Here is a 15584-nt window from a genome sequence, read left to right as displayed (position 1 = left end):
CACAACAGAAGGAGTGAGACCAAACTAAATGTGCTGGTAAATGTGCCTTTACAGGTAATGCGCAGATTTTTTCAAAGGCAAACAGCATCAAATGGGAAAGTAGGACAATAAGCATTGGAATTCTAGCAGGTGCTGTCCTGAACAAATCCCTTCTCTGAAGACTCTGTTTACCTTAGGAAGAAATTACCCCAGTTGGTGTCAATGGGGGATTGTCCCCACCCCAAGCACAGTCAGAAGCATGACACCTGCAACCTGCATCCTAGCCTTCCTTCACTTCTTCCAGATTCCAACATCTTCTCCAACCATTGAGACATGACCCTGTCAGTGCTTGGAATTTTGCACCTGAAAATATTTTGCAGAGAAAACTTCACTCAATTTTGCGAGCGTGCTTTTTTTTTTAAGAAAAGGTGTACCCTTCCCATGCTATTACACCCCAGATGTTAAAGGGTTATTTTGAACTTCTGCTACATCAGCAGCGATTCACTGTTCCTGGGGCTTTGTGTATTTCTGCTGACACAACAGTGCAGAGCTGTGCTGGTTCATAAACAGGGACGTAAATCAAATGGGGCCTTGTTTGGCTTGTGCTGTGTGAAATATGAGAGAGGGCACCTTCCCCATTGGTGTTTATACCATTGAGTCCAACTTGATTATGTCTTTCATGCATTGTCTTTGTTTTTTTAAAATGTTCAATTTACATGTAGATTTTGAGGCCCTATTCATACATTGCTAGAGTAGTGAGGGATCAGGTTCACTGCGATCCTGTTCCAAATCTTGGTATGAAGGGTTCTCCGGGGTAGGTTGGCCAAATCATATGATTCCTTTCCATCCCCTTGAAAAATACATAAATATAGGTTTACAATAAGTATGTAATTTGGCCCCCTGGTGAATGATCTGTGGGCACATGATGCCACAATTATGACTGCTGGAGGAACTCTGTCTTTGCAAATTCCTGTTGAACTGGCCTGATCCTCGCAATTAAAATGTGAATTGAAATGCAGCTATTCTTCAGAAGGCGGGTTCAGAAACTTCAAATGGTCCAAGATGTGGCTTTCAGAATCCTGGTGGGGATGAGGCAGTCAGCATCGCTGACATCGTTGCTGTGCCAGCTCCATTGGCTGTCAGCGAGCTGTTGGAGGCAATCTAAAATGCTCTTTCTAACATTGAAAGCTTTAAACATTTTGGTCCCAAGTTATTTGTTGGATTGCCTGCATCAGTACAGTCCTGTTAGCACAGGACAGAGTGCTGTTGTGCTCTGGTCCTGCCTGCAGGTCTCCACTGGGCATCATTGTGAGAACAGGATGGGCCACTGGCCTGATTCTAGCAGGGCTTACGTTCTTATTGTGAACATCATCAGAGTCCCTTCCCAGGTGTACACTTCCTTAGTGGCTGAGATGGGTGGCCACCAGGGAACAGGCTTTCTCTGTGGTGGCCCCATGGCTTTGGAATTCCTCCTCTTCAGCTCTCGGGAGATGGGGAGGGCTCTCGCCTAGCCTTTTCCTGAAGTGCTTCATTTTTACATGCAGGGATTTTTTGAATGGGGAAACATTGTGAAATCTAGCCCCCTCCCGACCTCTGGAAGAAAGTGGCACAGCGTAGACCACCTTTATGGCTAGATCTGTGTTCCTGTTGACTGGTCCTAACGCAAAACAGTTTCACAAAAGCTCTTGCAACCTTTTGCTCTATCTTTGCGAGCAAAGTCAACTAAACAGATTTTCATAGAATCATAGAATAGTAGAGTTGGAAGAGGCCTATAAGGCCATCCAACCCCCTGAGCAATGCAGGAATCCAAATCAAAGCATTCCCGACAGATGGCTGTTCAGCTGCCTTTTGAATGCCTCCAGTGTCGGAGAGCCCACTACGTCGCTAGGTAATTGGTTCCATTGTCATATGGCTCTAACAGTTAGGAAGTTTTTCCTGATGTTCAGTCAAAATCTGGCTTCCTGCACCTTGAGCCGATTATTCCGTGTCCTGCACTCTGGGACAATTGTGAAGAGATCCCTGCCCTCCTCTGTGTGACAACCTTTCATGTACTTGACGAGTGCTATCATATCTTTCCTCAGTCTTCTCTTCTCCAGGCTAAACATGCCCAGTTCTTTCAGTGTCTCCTAATAGGGCTTTGTTTCCAGTTCCCTTATCAACCTTGTTGCCCTCCTCTGAACCTGTTCCAGTTTGTCTGCACACTTCTTGAAGTGCGGAGACCATAATTGGACGCAGTATTCAAGATGAGGCCTAACCAGTGCTGAATAGAGGGGAACTAGTACTTCATGCGATTTGGAAACTATACTTCTGTTAATGCAGTCTAATATAGTATTTGCCTTTTTTGCAGCCACATCACACTGTTGGCTCATATTCAGCTTGCGATCAATGACAATTCCAAGATCCTTCTCACGTATCATATCGCTGAGCCAAGTATCTCCCATCTTAACCAAATTTAACCAAAATAGGTTAGCAGAGTTGTTGAATACTGAGCAATCCTGGAATTGTTTGAACTTGAGAGACCAATGCAGCTGCTTGATGTGAGAAATCTGTTTTTTCCCTTCGAAAGTTAGCTTGGCATAATAGTCTCTACCATCTTCTTAAAGTTCAGGACTAAGTATTTTTCAGCTTTACTATGTCTTGAAAGACGTAATGGATTCATAAAAAAGTTAAAACAGCATGGTTCACCCCCTCTTATTTCTGCTTCCAGTAGGAGACGGCAAACACATAAAAAGAAATGTTCCAAAAGTGTTTTTTTTCTTAAAAAAGCAATTGATAACCCTGACAACCTCCAGCAGAGGGCACTCTTGAATCACAGTTCTCTAATCTGGAATCCTGATCTCTCAGAAGAAAAAATAGTTTCCAAGGTTTGCTTGCTTTGAACAGTCACCCTTCCTTCCTTGTCTTCCATGTCACACCGACATATTTTTTTTTAAAAAAACTGGGTATTATGCATGCATGGGACACTGTTGATTTAGCTGTCTATTCAGAGACTTTTATTTCCAGCGTGCTGCCTCTCTGCAAATTAGCACAGGAAATCAAGCTGAACGTTTTAATAGCGAAGTCATTTGCACCAGGCTTGGAGTTCTTATTTAACTTGTAATGATGCCTTTTCGCGTAAAGGTAGTTCTGCTAAGTGCAAGTTGGCCTCCGTCTTCATTTTACACTGCTGAGTACCCCCTCTCTGGTCAGTTTCATAAGTTGGGGGTTAAGTTGCGTAGTTCAGTCACACTAGCAGGGAAATGTTTTGTGGTATTTCCCCAAAGATCTGTGTTCCCCTTCTCACTTGGCAGACCTTTGTGCTTTCCCAAGTCTGTGATGACATGTCCAACCATACCGTATCCAGGCATAGCAGGAGGGCCATACCTCAGTGGCAAAGCATTTGCTTTGCATGTAGAAGGTCCCAGGTTCAATGCCTGAGGAGAAATCTGAAATCCCAGGAAGCTGTTGCCAATCAGTGTAGACAGTGCTGAGCTAGATGGGCCAATTGTCTGGCTTGGTATCAAGCAGCTTCCTGTGTTCCTTTGCAACAACTGTTGTTGTTGTTGTTATGTGCCTTCAAGTTGACTACGACTTATGGCGACCCTATGAATTGGTGACCTCCAGTAGCATCTGTCGTGAGCCACCCTGTTCAGATCTTGTAAGTTCAGGTCTGTGGCTTCCTTTATGGAATCAATCCATCTCTTGTTTGGCCTTCCTCTTTTTCTACTCCCTGCTGTTTTTCCCAGCCTTATTGTCTTTCCTAGTGAATCATGTCTTCTCATTATGTGTCCAAAGTATGATAACCTCAGTTTCATCATTTTAGCTCTAGCGATAGTTCTGTTTTAAATTTGTTCTAACACCCAATTATTTGTCTTTTTCGCAGTCCATGGTATGCACATAGCTCTCCTCCAACACCAAATTTCTAATGAGTTGATTTTTCTCTTATCTGCTTTTTTTCACTGTCCAACTTTCACATCCATACATAGAGATTGGGAATACCATGGTCTGAATGATCCTGACTTTGGTGTTCAGTGGTACATCTTTGCATTTGAGGACCTTTTCTAGTTCACTCATAGCTGCCCTCCCCAGTCCTAGCCTTCTTCTGATTTCTTGACTATTGTTAATGACTGTGCCAAGGTATTGATAATCCTTGACAAGTTCAATGTCCTCATTGTCGACTTTAAAGTTACATACTCTTCTGTTGCCATTGCTGTAGGCTTCTTGATGTTCAGCTGTAGTCCTGCTTTTGTGCTTTCCTCTTTAACTAGTAATGAGGATTCTGCTGATGCGAAATACTGAGCTCAGTGCACAAATACAGAATTGACAAGGCCCCTCTCCCATTGGCCTTACAAGCTAGGACTTGATTCTATGCTCTGTTGTGAGAGGTGGCCACTAGTAATTAGTTCATGTGCAGCAGGGATGGAGAATCTCCAGCCTGCAGGCCAGCCTTGGCCCACCCAGTGGGTCCAATATGGCCCACAAGGCCTTTTCTCAAAAGCCACGGCCCCCTGCCTATAGCTGATGCCACTGGGTGATGTCAGCTAATGGGCGGGCAGGAGGTTCAGTCCCACTGCTTGGCTAGCATGTTCCCTGCGGGGAATGCACTGACTGAAGTCTCTGCTCTTCAGCTGATGAGTACAGTCTTGCCGGGAGCTGCCTCTTCAGGGTGTTCTGGCAAATCAAACCCCTCCCACCCTCCACAAGTCAACTTTGACAGGTGGGTGGGACTGGCCACCAATCAAAGTTGCCTCCCCTGGGCCGAAAAGATTCCTTGTCCCCGATGTCCTTTTAGCAGGGGTTGGGAACCTGTGGCCCTCCAGATGTTGCAGGACTCCAACTCCCATCATCCTTCCCTAGCCTTTGGCCAGGCTGGCTGGGACTGATGGGAGTCAGTCCAGCAATATCTGGCGGGCCTCGGCCTCCCTATCTCTGCCTTTGGGACACTGTTCTTCTTGGAAGCGTCCCTGGTGGCCTTTGACTGAGCAGCCTGGATCCTCGAGAGGAGCAAGGCAGGCAAAAGAATGAGAAGGCAGTGGAGATGGGCTTGAAGCTTAAGGGAAAAGCAGGGGGTCTCTGGGTTGAGAGAGTGCTTTCTCCAAAACAGGGGCCCAAGGGCCACATTTCCCCTTAGGGAACCTCTGAAGGGCCACATGCAAGTGTTAAGCAGAGCCAAAGGCTAAAGGTGGCCAGAGCAAGGGATGTGACTCTCGCCTTTGTCCAAGTGGGCTGCATTTTAGCCAGGCACGGAGTAGTGCTGGTGAGGGATGGGGCCTGAGGAGAACACAGAGGGCCAGGTGAAGAGGTGAGGAGGGCCACATTCGGTCTACCAGGGCAGAAGTTCCCCACCTCTGCTCCAGTGGGGTCAGAAGAAAAGGGGGGAACTAGAGGAAAAGAGCTGAGAGGGGAAGGACAACCTGGGCGATGGAACGAGCCTGGCTGAGAGCATCGGAGGCGCAGTTAGCTGGTGTATGCATATTGATCTGAAAAATCCTCTAGTGTGGACATAAGGCGAGGGAGCATAGCTCAGTGGTAGTGTACATGGTTTGCACACCCAAGGCCCCAGGTTCAATCCCTGGCGTGTCCAGTTTTTTTAAAAGGAACAGGTAGCAGAAAAGGCATTCTGCCAAAGGCCTGGGAAACCCCTTCTCAAGCGGAGGGGGCAATACCGGCTACTAGTCTGACCTGGTAAAAGACAGCTTCCCATATATGTTGCATCGGCTTTAGGGGAAGGGCTGTGGCTCAGTGGTAGAGCAGCTGCTTTGTATGTAGAAGATCCCCGGCATTTCCAGGTAGTGCTGGGAGAGACCCATGTTGAAAATCCTGAAGGGCTGCTGCCAGTCATTGCAGACGGTAATGAGCTAGATGGACCAATGCGTCTGACTCGGTATAAGGCATCTTCCTAGGTTCCTTTTCACTGGCCGTCCTTCCTTTCTTCTGGAAGTGCTGCTCATACATGATTCACACTTCGAGCGCTACATTTTTTGTGCAAATCCACCTCCGTTACTGTCTGCCATTTGTTTAATTTAAGCTCACTCTATAAATGCCATGATTTGGTGACCCTCTCGTAAAGCAGTCTTGGCTCTTGAATCTGGTGCATTCCGCCCACCCCTGCTCTTCTGCCAGCTATTCCGTATGCACGGGGTACCCCTTTGGAGCTCCCCGACCTGTATTTGGCAGAACTATCCTCACGTTGCCCTTGTGCTGCTTTAAAAATAAACCTCATTCATCACCCTTGACGTTGCTGTCCCCCAACACCACTAAAGTCTGACCCAGTGCAATGTACTGGATGGAAAGATAAAGTAAAAGATATGTATTAACAGCAACATAAAGCATCTTTATTATTTTGTGTGAGATGCTTGTGACTGGGCACATTTGTAGTCTCAGCGTGAACATGATCCAAGAGTTTTGAAGTAAATGAAAAAAAATGTGACAGTTTCCTGTCCCATGATAAAGAAAGGAGCTTTAAAAGTCATCAGAGCCATGGAATGTTAGCCTTAGAAGGGACCTTGGAAGTCACCTGGCCCAGGAGTTCCCACGCTGCGGTCCGTGGACCACCAGTGGTCTGCAAGCTTCATTTAGGCGGTCCGCAGCATGCCCACGTTAAATATTCATATTGATTTTTTAATTGCGTTTATATTGCTTTTATTTCTTATATTGTCTTTGATTGCCTTATCATTTGAATTCCATGGAATGCAAATTGTTATACAACAAAAGTTGTAAAAGGAAAGAATAAAAGCAATAAAAGAAGCAATAAAATACGATTTAAAATCATACGGCATCTAGCACAGCCCATTAACAGGGAGAAAAACCATTCCGTGGTCTGCCAAGACCCTCAGCAATTTTCAAATGGCCCAATGGGGGAAAAAATGGGAACTGCTGAGCAATGCGGGCTCAAACATTCAGCATGCAATTATGGCATCCCAGTGCAGTATTTGCACTTGAAACCTATCACTGCCTTAAAAAAAAACAACACTTGATTTAAGAGACCTTGTTTTGGCCTGGTCGTGATGGTGGTGGTGATAGCCTTGCTAGGGTTGCGTTCAGCCAATACTTCAAAGTAAGCACTGTCTAATTTGTGGGGGTTGTGTTTTGTCATTCACATGGACACCAAACTTGATGATGATCATCTCATGACGGTTTTCTCTCATAACGGCAATGCTTTAAAACAACTTATTCAATATTTGATCATTTGATTGGCTGAAGTTCTTTTACTGTGGGTCAAACACCCATCCGTGCAGGATAAACATCTGGCTTGCTTCCTTTCCCCTTATTGTTGCATCCTTGAATGGTGCAGGCATGTGGCGCTGCTTTTGTCAGTCTCTTTTTCTGAAGCAGGGCTTATTTTACTTGTCAGAGGGGCTCTGGCAATGGAATAAGGTCAGGCTACAGGTTGGGATTAAAAACTTCACATGCTCGTTGAATGTCTTGGGTCTGGGTTAGGGACCCTATGGCCCTCCAGATCTTGTTGGACCCCAACTCCTATTATCCCCAGCCAGCATGGTTAATGGTCTGCAGTGACAGGAGTTATAATCCAGTAACATATGGAGGGTTACAGGTTCCTCAGCCCTGTGTTAAGGCATCAGCTTCCACAAGGGTTCCTACAGGGAGGAAAGGTGGGATATAAATTTAATATTAATATATAATTAAATATTTATTAATAGTTATTAATATACATATTAATATATAATTATATATTTAAAATTAATATATAACATAATATAATAATAAAATTAAAGTGGAATTACTAGTAGTAAAGCATAGTCATCTTTAGGCAGCCAACTAGAATAATCAGTTTTAGGTTTTCTTTTCACTTCATGTGTTTCAAATATGGCCACTGGGATCGTGAAATGTTACAGAAGAACGTTTGAACATGCGAGCTCCTTACTCCTTTCAGATATTTTATGTTCATTGAACTTTTACTTTTTTTTCTTGCTTTTTCTTTTTTAGAAGAACCTGGTGCATATGAACAAAAAGAGCATATTTGGAAAAGTTTAGGAGACTTTGGTTCAGTTCTTCTGCCTAGCTTTATTAAAGCTTTACAGACCTTTACAGATCTTAGCTTTTCATTGTTCCTCAACAATGGAAGTGTGACAGAATCACAAGAGATTTCACCCCTCGGTGATGATGCTCAACATTTGGTTTCAAAGTTCCCCTGTGCCTTCTTTGTTCCTGAATTCAGTAGTTCTGCATTTGTTAGTTCCCCCCCCCCAGAAAAAAGATGGTGGATACGTTTTCTTTTTATCCTTAGGCCTCATCTATATGATATCACTTTAAATAGTCAGGGCTTCCTTCAAAGAATTCTGGGAGCTTTAGCTACAGTTCCCAGAGTTCCCTGGGAAGAGGGATTGATTGTTAAACCACTCTGAGAATTGTGAGGAGAATGGGGGGGTCCCCTAACAACTCTCAGCACCTTTAACAAACTACTGTCCCCAAGATTCTATGGGGGAAGCCATGAGTGTTTAAAGTGATATGATACTGCTTAAAATATATCATGCAAATAGGGGCCATAGTGAGTGGTTCCCAGTCTTCCTTATGGTTAGACATGGTTGGCGGCGGTTGGTTTAGCATGGGCATTGAGCATTTTCGCAGGGGGAAACCAGATGACCTATCTCCATTTATCTGCTGTTTAAGATGCCCTTAAGGCAGGGGTGAGGAACAGGATCTGTCTGTTCCCCCACCTCCTGCAGGCCAAATTTGACAGTTGGGTGGGGCTGCACACCTGTCAGTCACCTGACATCACAATGACATCAGATGACCTATGTGAAGAGCTGTAGCTTAGTGGAAAAGCATCTGGCTTACATACAGGCCATTGGCCCATCTAGCTCAAACGATGACTGGCTGTGGTGCTTCAGGGTTTCAGATGGGAGACCTTCCCAGCCATATTAGAGATGGTAGGAATTGAATCTGGGATCTTCCGCATGCAAAGCATGTGCTGCACCACTGAGACATGGCTCTTCCCTTGATCACTTACGAGAGGATGAAGGATGAAATCTAGTCATAAGTTCTTGGAACTTGGTGGGTTACCTATTTCATAGGCATATTTAGGCAGATTTATAAAGCAATGGTCCAAATCCAGAAGTTAGTCTTGCTCAAATACTTCTGACATCAGCTAACTTATGTCCCTTTGGTTTCAATGTGACTTGACTAAACACAAAACATTCCTGGTAAAGGTCGACAGTTGCCATGTTTCTGAAACTCTTGTGACATTAGGTAGTTAGGTGCCTGGATGCTTAGATCATCTATTGAAACTAGTGCTGGTCCCAAATATTTGGCTCAGAACTAGTTTCAAGAGATGATCTGAGCATCTGTCCACCTACCTAGTGTGGATGTAGAGGGCAGAACACCCTCCAAAGACTGGTTTAATTTTGGGGGGCAGGGCAGAATATTTTAAACTTTTAAGGGGATGTTTTTTTCTTCAGTCCACTTAATCCTTAAAGGTAAGACTATCCCAAGAATTCTTAGAATTCCCACCAAAAGTTGCCAAATATCCCCCCCCCCATTTTCATGAAGAGCAAATGTTCCCGTGAAGTGGGTTGGATATTCAGTCTGGCTTTAGCTGAAAGACTTTCTCCTCATCCCCTAAATCAATGAATGTCAATGAGATTAATGGTGAACCAATACTGAGTTAACTATGAAGAGTCTCATTAAAAGAATCACATAATTTGCCTCAGCAGGGAGCGTGGATTTTGCAATGAGAAATATTGTATAGAGATAGTGGTTAAAGTGTTGGACTACAACCTGGGAGACCAGGGTTCGAATCCCCACACAGCCATGAAGCTCACTGGGTGACCCTGGGCCAGTCACTGCCTCTCAGCCTCAGAGGAAGGCAATGGTAAACCCCCTCTGAGTACCACTTACCATGAAAACCCTATTCATAGGGTCACCATAAGTCGGAATCGACTTGAAGGCAGTACATTTACATTTAGTTTTTGCATTGGCACCAGCTGGGATTTTTCTTGATGTGAAACTCCTCATCGCCCCAGATGTTTGTACATTACTTAGGATGTGAAACTGGGTTCTCTTATGAAACCTACCAATCCTCAGCAAAAGTTATCCATGTATCAGTAGTTTTGAGGGCTGTCATTTAGCAATTACGTTTTTCCAGCCAGTAACACCTTTTAGATTGGGGTGGGAAACTCCGGCCCTCCAGAAGATGTTGGTCTCCCAACTCCCATCAGTCTCAGCCAGCATCTTATTTATAGGAGTAGTTTTGGCCTGCTGCTCAAATTAACCATGTGCTAAACTCACTGGGTTTTTTAGTTGCAGAGGTAATGTTTCAGTTTCCCCTGGATTTTTTTTCATAGGAGACAAGAGGAGCGAGTGCAGCAGGTACGCAAAAAACTGGAGGAAGCGCTAATGGCAGACATCTTGTCACGAGCCGCGGATTCAGCTGACCAGGATGAGGTTGAGATGGACAATGGCGAGGACGCATAAGAGGCAACAAATCAGGTACAGGCAGAGTTTCCAGAAGGCACTGTGTGCAATGCCCCTAGCTGCCATGGGTTGCTGTTGCTGCTAAGTATGAACTGCCAGCAATTTGGGAAGTGCTTTACAGAGCAGAGACGCAACTTGGTCCCTCCTCTCCAGACTGATTGGCAAGAGGAGAAAAAAGAGAGAAAATAGATCTTGAGAAAGGACTCCGGGAAAGGGCCGGAGCTCAATGGTAGAGCATCTGGCTTTGAATGCAGAAGGTCCTTTGTTCAATTGCTGGCATTTCCTGGTAGGGCAAAGAATGTCTGAAGCCCCAGAGACCCACTGCCAGCCAATCTAGACAGTACTGAGCTAGCTGGTCCAACCAGTAGTGGCTGGTGGCTCCACGTCAGTGGGGCAGTGGAATCTGCTCCAGGTTTTAGTCTGTACTTTCAAGGAGCTCTGCAAGCTCCTATCAGCACCTTAGATAGCTCCTTGAAAATTGAGACTAAAACCTGGAGCAGACTCCACTGGCCGACTGACATGGAATCACCATCCAGGTCAGTATTGTCCACACTGACTGGCAGCAGCTCTCCAGGGTTTCAAACAGGGTCTCTCTGTGCACTACCTGGAGATGCCAGGGATTGAACCTGGGATCTTCTGCATGTAAAATGTGTGCTCTGTCATTGGGCTAGAGCCCTTTCTGTAGAAAAGGCTCTCCGCTGCAGATGTTCAACTAGAACACTGGGAAGCTGGTACAAGCCATGGAATACCATCATCATCATCATCTGCCCTTCACTCAGAAGTCTCTGGGCAGGTTACAACAACTTTAAAATACGGCACTAAACCCATTAAAAACAACTCCAAATCACAAAATAGGGTGGGTCCTAAAAAAGTATCTCAGGTGTCAAAGACCAGGGTGAACAGGTGTGTCTTCAGCATTCACCTAACAGTGCATGGTGAAGTTTTCAGACCTACCTCAGTGGGGAAGGAGTTCCACAACTTTGGGGCAATAGCACAGAATGCCCTCTCCCAGGCCCCCACCACCTGGAGCTTCTGAGGGTGGCAGAACTACTGAAAGGTCCCCTCTGCTGATCTCATCACCTGAGAGGGTCTGTGGGGAAGGAGGTGGTCTTTCAGATAATTGGGACCTAAGTCATTTAATACTTTAAACACTAGCACAAGCACCTTGAACTGGGCCTGGAAACAAACTGGCAACCAATTATGGTGCCAGGGCTAAAGGTCCTCACAAACCTTTCCAATTTGTGTTGCCCCATCACGGCAATAATGCCTGAAGAAGCTATTGTCATGTCGAATGTACAGCCTTCACATTTCATCTGGTTCAGATACACAAGTCCTGCATTAGGATCCTCTGCATCTCTCTGGTCATGAAGGGTGGGTGGATAGGTGCGTGGGCAGTACTGGAGACTTATTTTCTGACACTTTTGTGAAGGAACAGGAGGCGTGGGCAACTTGTGCTGCTTGTTCCTATAGCTCGAAAAGTCTTTGGATTGTGGTGGGTTATTGAATTTGTAAAATCAGAGAAAAAGTGTGGTTGACAGTTTTTAGAACAGGTGATTCTACAAGGCTGTTGCGATACCTGTTGATCTACTACTCCTATATTAAGACGATGGTGGTGATGGTGGTAGTAGTAATAATAGTAGTAATAGCAACAGAAGCAGCAGTAGTAGCAGCAGTAATAATAATAACTCTAATCCCATTTGCACGTACCCGTGGTAGCATCCTGGGAACTTTCAATGCACTGTTATATAAGATCAGGAGCCATAGTACCCAGTACATCTGTCTTACGCATTCTCTTTTAATCTTGAATTCTGGATGTTTTGGGAGGTAAGTATCTTTTTCTAGAAGGCCATGAAAGTTCTGTGCTAATAATGGAAGCCTCAACCATGCCTGTGGAACTCTGTAAGTTTCCCTAATATTGCCCAAAGTCTGTCCAGGAACTGGAAGTTCCTCCTTGGGATACTGAATGGATATAAAATATTCTTTCCTTCTTTCCTTCCCCTGTTCTAAAGGGTTTTTTTTTTGGTGTTTGTCTTGTGTATCAGTTTTAAAATGAGTAGGGTCACTCCCTAACTGAATGCCTCAACATGGTGCCAGTAGAGGGTGGACAGAATTACCATGATAATTAGATAGGCAGATATATTTATTTCAGTCATTGTCCAGCTTATGCCATTATAATTTATAGCTGGTTCAAACAGGAGCCCCTGAAAAAGCCTCTATGGGGTCTGAAGCCTCCAGGTAATAGTAGTTGCTGTGGCTTCTAATAGTTGCTACAACCAGCTGCGCTGACATTCTTCCAGATCTTTCTTAGTGCACCCCATCTCCTCAACCGCTCAGTCACCCTCAGGCTATGTCTTATATCTTGCAGTACAGAGCGACAAGTAAGCCTCTCTGGTTTCCTGGTTCATTTTGTTTGCTGCAAGTGGTTGTCAGAGGATGAATGGCTGACAGCTGACTCCTGTATATGTCTACTCAGAAGTCAGTCCTGTTGTCATCAGTGGAGCTCACTCCCAGGTAGTGAGCCAGTGGATGAGCAAGCAGCAGCCCTGAGGGCAGACTAGAAGGGGGCTGCAGCATTATTCAGAACCAATGAAACTGCTACAGGCATCTGAGGCTTCTGATTATGTGCATGCGTTGTTTTAGAGCTCCTGTATGAACTTGTGGCATAGATTTTCACCACAAGAAGAATAACTGACTAACCATTGTTATCCGTTTCACTCTTTTTAAAATAAACCTCTTTCCCTGCTTTCTACTTACAGGTACTTAAAACAGAATTATCCCCAGAGGAAATTTCTGGAAGCTGGAGGCGCTTTTTTTCATTTTGTTTTTCCGTTGGTCTTTTATGATAAGAAGAAAAGGACCTCTGCACATTTATATAGCTTTCTAATAGCATTAAAAACCAATGCCTTTTTCGGGGGCTCTTATTTTTTTGATGTATACATCTTGTTTGAAAAAAAGAAAAAGAAAAAAGAAAACAGAGACAAAGAAAGAGGGGGGAAACCCGTTGCTTTATTTTGTGTCTTATGACTTCAAAAGTCTTGTTTTTATTTTTATTTTGTCAAACAATTCCCTAAACCTGAAGCTGAGCTTTTGATGCCGGGCTGCAATCTGAAGCTGTATGACTAGCACTAACTATTTGGAGTTTCCCCCTTTGCCTTCTCTCTTTTCCTTTTGTGTGTATGTTTGTGTGCTTGTAACGATGGATCAGGCAAACAGAATGTCCCTCACCCCAATTAAAAAGATATATATATATATATAATGTGACATGTGTTGTACATATATTATATAGTAGATTTTTTTTATATACTGGAGTGGAAACATCTGTAAATTTACCCATCCTCATTCTCTAAAGAGAAATAAATAATTATATTTGGAGCAACTAAATTTGTAGACTGTGATGTGCTGTAATTAAGACAAATTGATAATTGCCACTCGTGCCCAGATCACAATACTCGGTGGTTTTCATGCTAGTCCTAACTCAGGGTACAATCATTGACCGACATGACTAATTTAGGTTCATTAGCTTCAGTGGATCTACTCTGAGTAGAACTTAGTTGAATGCAACCCATAAAGTAGTCGTAGGCAAAGTCCAGTGAGTGGAGTTGTGTCCAAGATACTTGGGTTCAAGTCACTGACTCCGATTTGCACTTGTCAAGGGCACAAGTGGGGATGGGCTTCCCCATCAGAGGCAATTATTAAGTTCAATGGGAATTGGATGAGCACTGTGATGCAAATATGAAAGCACATCAGCTGAGTGTGCGGATCAGCCTCGGTTCTCCATTTGTAAAATGGGAATGTGTGACCTACCTCACAGGGGTGTTGTGAGGATAATAAAGATTATAAAGCACTTTTCAAATTAAATGGTCTGCACATATATGTAGCAGTCAGTCAGTACAAGAAGATACATAGCAACTGGTGATATGAGGAAAGGCTATAGCATAGTGGTGGTGTACTTGCTTGATACTTCAGAGGTGGGGCACCTGTGGCACTCCAGATGTTGTTGGACTGCACCTCCTTTTATCCTTGACCATGCAGGTGGGAGCTGATGGGAATTGCAATCCAGTAGCATCTGGACATCCACAGGCCTTGCCTAATGGCTGGAGAAGTATGCCAGAGGAATTAGATCTTCATGAACTCTGCCATGAACTGACCTAATCTGCACCCCCTGGGCTAACATATCACTGAAAAGGGGGGCTATCCACCAGATGTTGCACTTTTCCACCTCAAAAGATGCATTTTTAGAAGTTGAAAGAAAATACAATATAGATTACTATTTTGAGAGAGAATTCATTTGGAAACGTGTATTTAAATATCTGTCCTTCTGTGGGTTTTTGCTTTTTAAATTACAGAGCAGTGTGGAAATAGGTCAAAACAGACTTAAGTGTGAATGCATGTGAAAGTAACCCCCCAAAGGCTAATTAGTGCAACCCCTAGTTTGGAACGGGGTGTTCATTGCCCTCTCCGGCTGCCTGCCCACCATTCATGGCTTTGTACCATACTCCCCTACAACATAATTGCTTCCTTGGAATCCACACCAATTATAATCAGGCTTGCTGGTGGCTAAAATGAGAGAAATACCAATTGTGGAAGCCAGTCCACAGGAGAACATTCATCTAGTAGAGTCTGAATCAGATGAGCCTTTCAAGGCTTCTTGGTAGCAGGGAAGATAATGCTCATTGCATGGTGATTTTTCATAAAAGTTGCCTGATAGACACTGTGGTGAATAGATTCTAGTGGCTTTGTAATAACGTGCATTGAACTTCTGCTGTCAAAGCCGTTTATCTTGGACTTCGCAGTTTCCAGCAATCTCTCGTGGCCTAAGTTGTTTCCAAATAAACCATTGATCATTGGACTCCTCAAAGTCTAGCAAAGCAACCTGCTCTGTAGGTTTGCCTCCCTTGGTACTGATCGGTAATTTATTCTTGTTAAAAAGTCAAAATGGGAAGCCTGATAAGCATGCATTGAACTGAGACCTTAAACATAGGGCTTGTACTTTTGCAGAGAAATGGACTGCTATGATGCATTTAGAGTTGGGTTGCAACGTTTAACCAATTAAACTTTTAAATCGACCAAAAAGATGCTCCCGATTATTGGACAGTAAATGTTTATTTATTTATTTTTTTAAAAAATGCATTTTAACACATTTAAATTTAGATGGTAAATACCATCTTAAAAGAGGCATTCCTTTCTCTTGC

At 44.0% G+C, this 15584-nt stretch overlaps 1 protein-coding gene across 1 annotated transcript in view; it reads left to right on the top strand.

The window, feature by feature from the left end:
* MBD2 (methyl-CpG binding domain protein 2) overlaps positions 1-14250 on the top strand; it is a 70431-nt gene extending 56181 nt beyond the window's left edge. The window contains exons 6-7 of the mRNA XM_061614684.1: positions 10263-10407; positions 13149-14250. Of these exons, the coding sequence (XP_061470668.1) occupies positions 10263-10392 (130 nt within the window). The 3' untranslated portion in view covers positions 10393-10407; positions 13149-14250. The remainder of the gene's footprint in view (positions 1-10262; positions 10408-13148) is intronic.
* The last annotated feature ends 1334 nt before the right edge of the window (positions 14251-15584 follow it).

The sequence above is a fragment of the Rhineura floridana genome, chromosome 1 (genome assembly GCF_030035675.1).
Source record: "Rhineura floridana isolate rRhiFlo1 chromosome 1, rRhiFlo1.hap2, whole genome shotgun sequence".
NCBI lineage: Eukaryota > Metazoa > Chordata > Lepidosauria > Squamata > Rhineuridae > Rhineura > Rhineura floridana.
The sequence above is the reverse complement of the archived record's forward strand: the minus strand, read 5'-3'. Positions and strand labels throughout refer to the sequence as shown.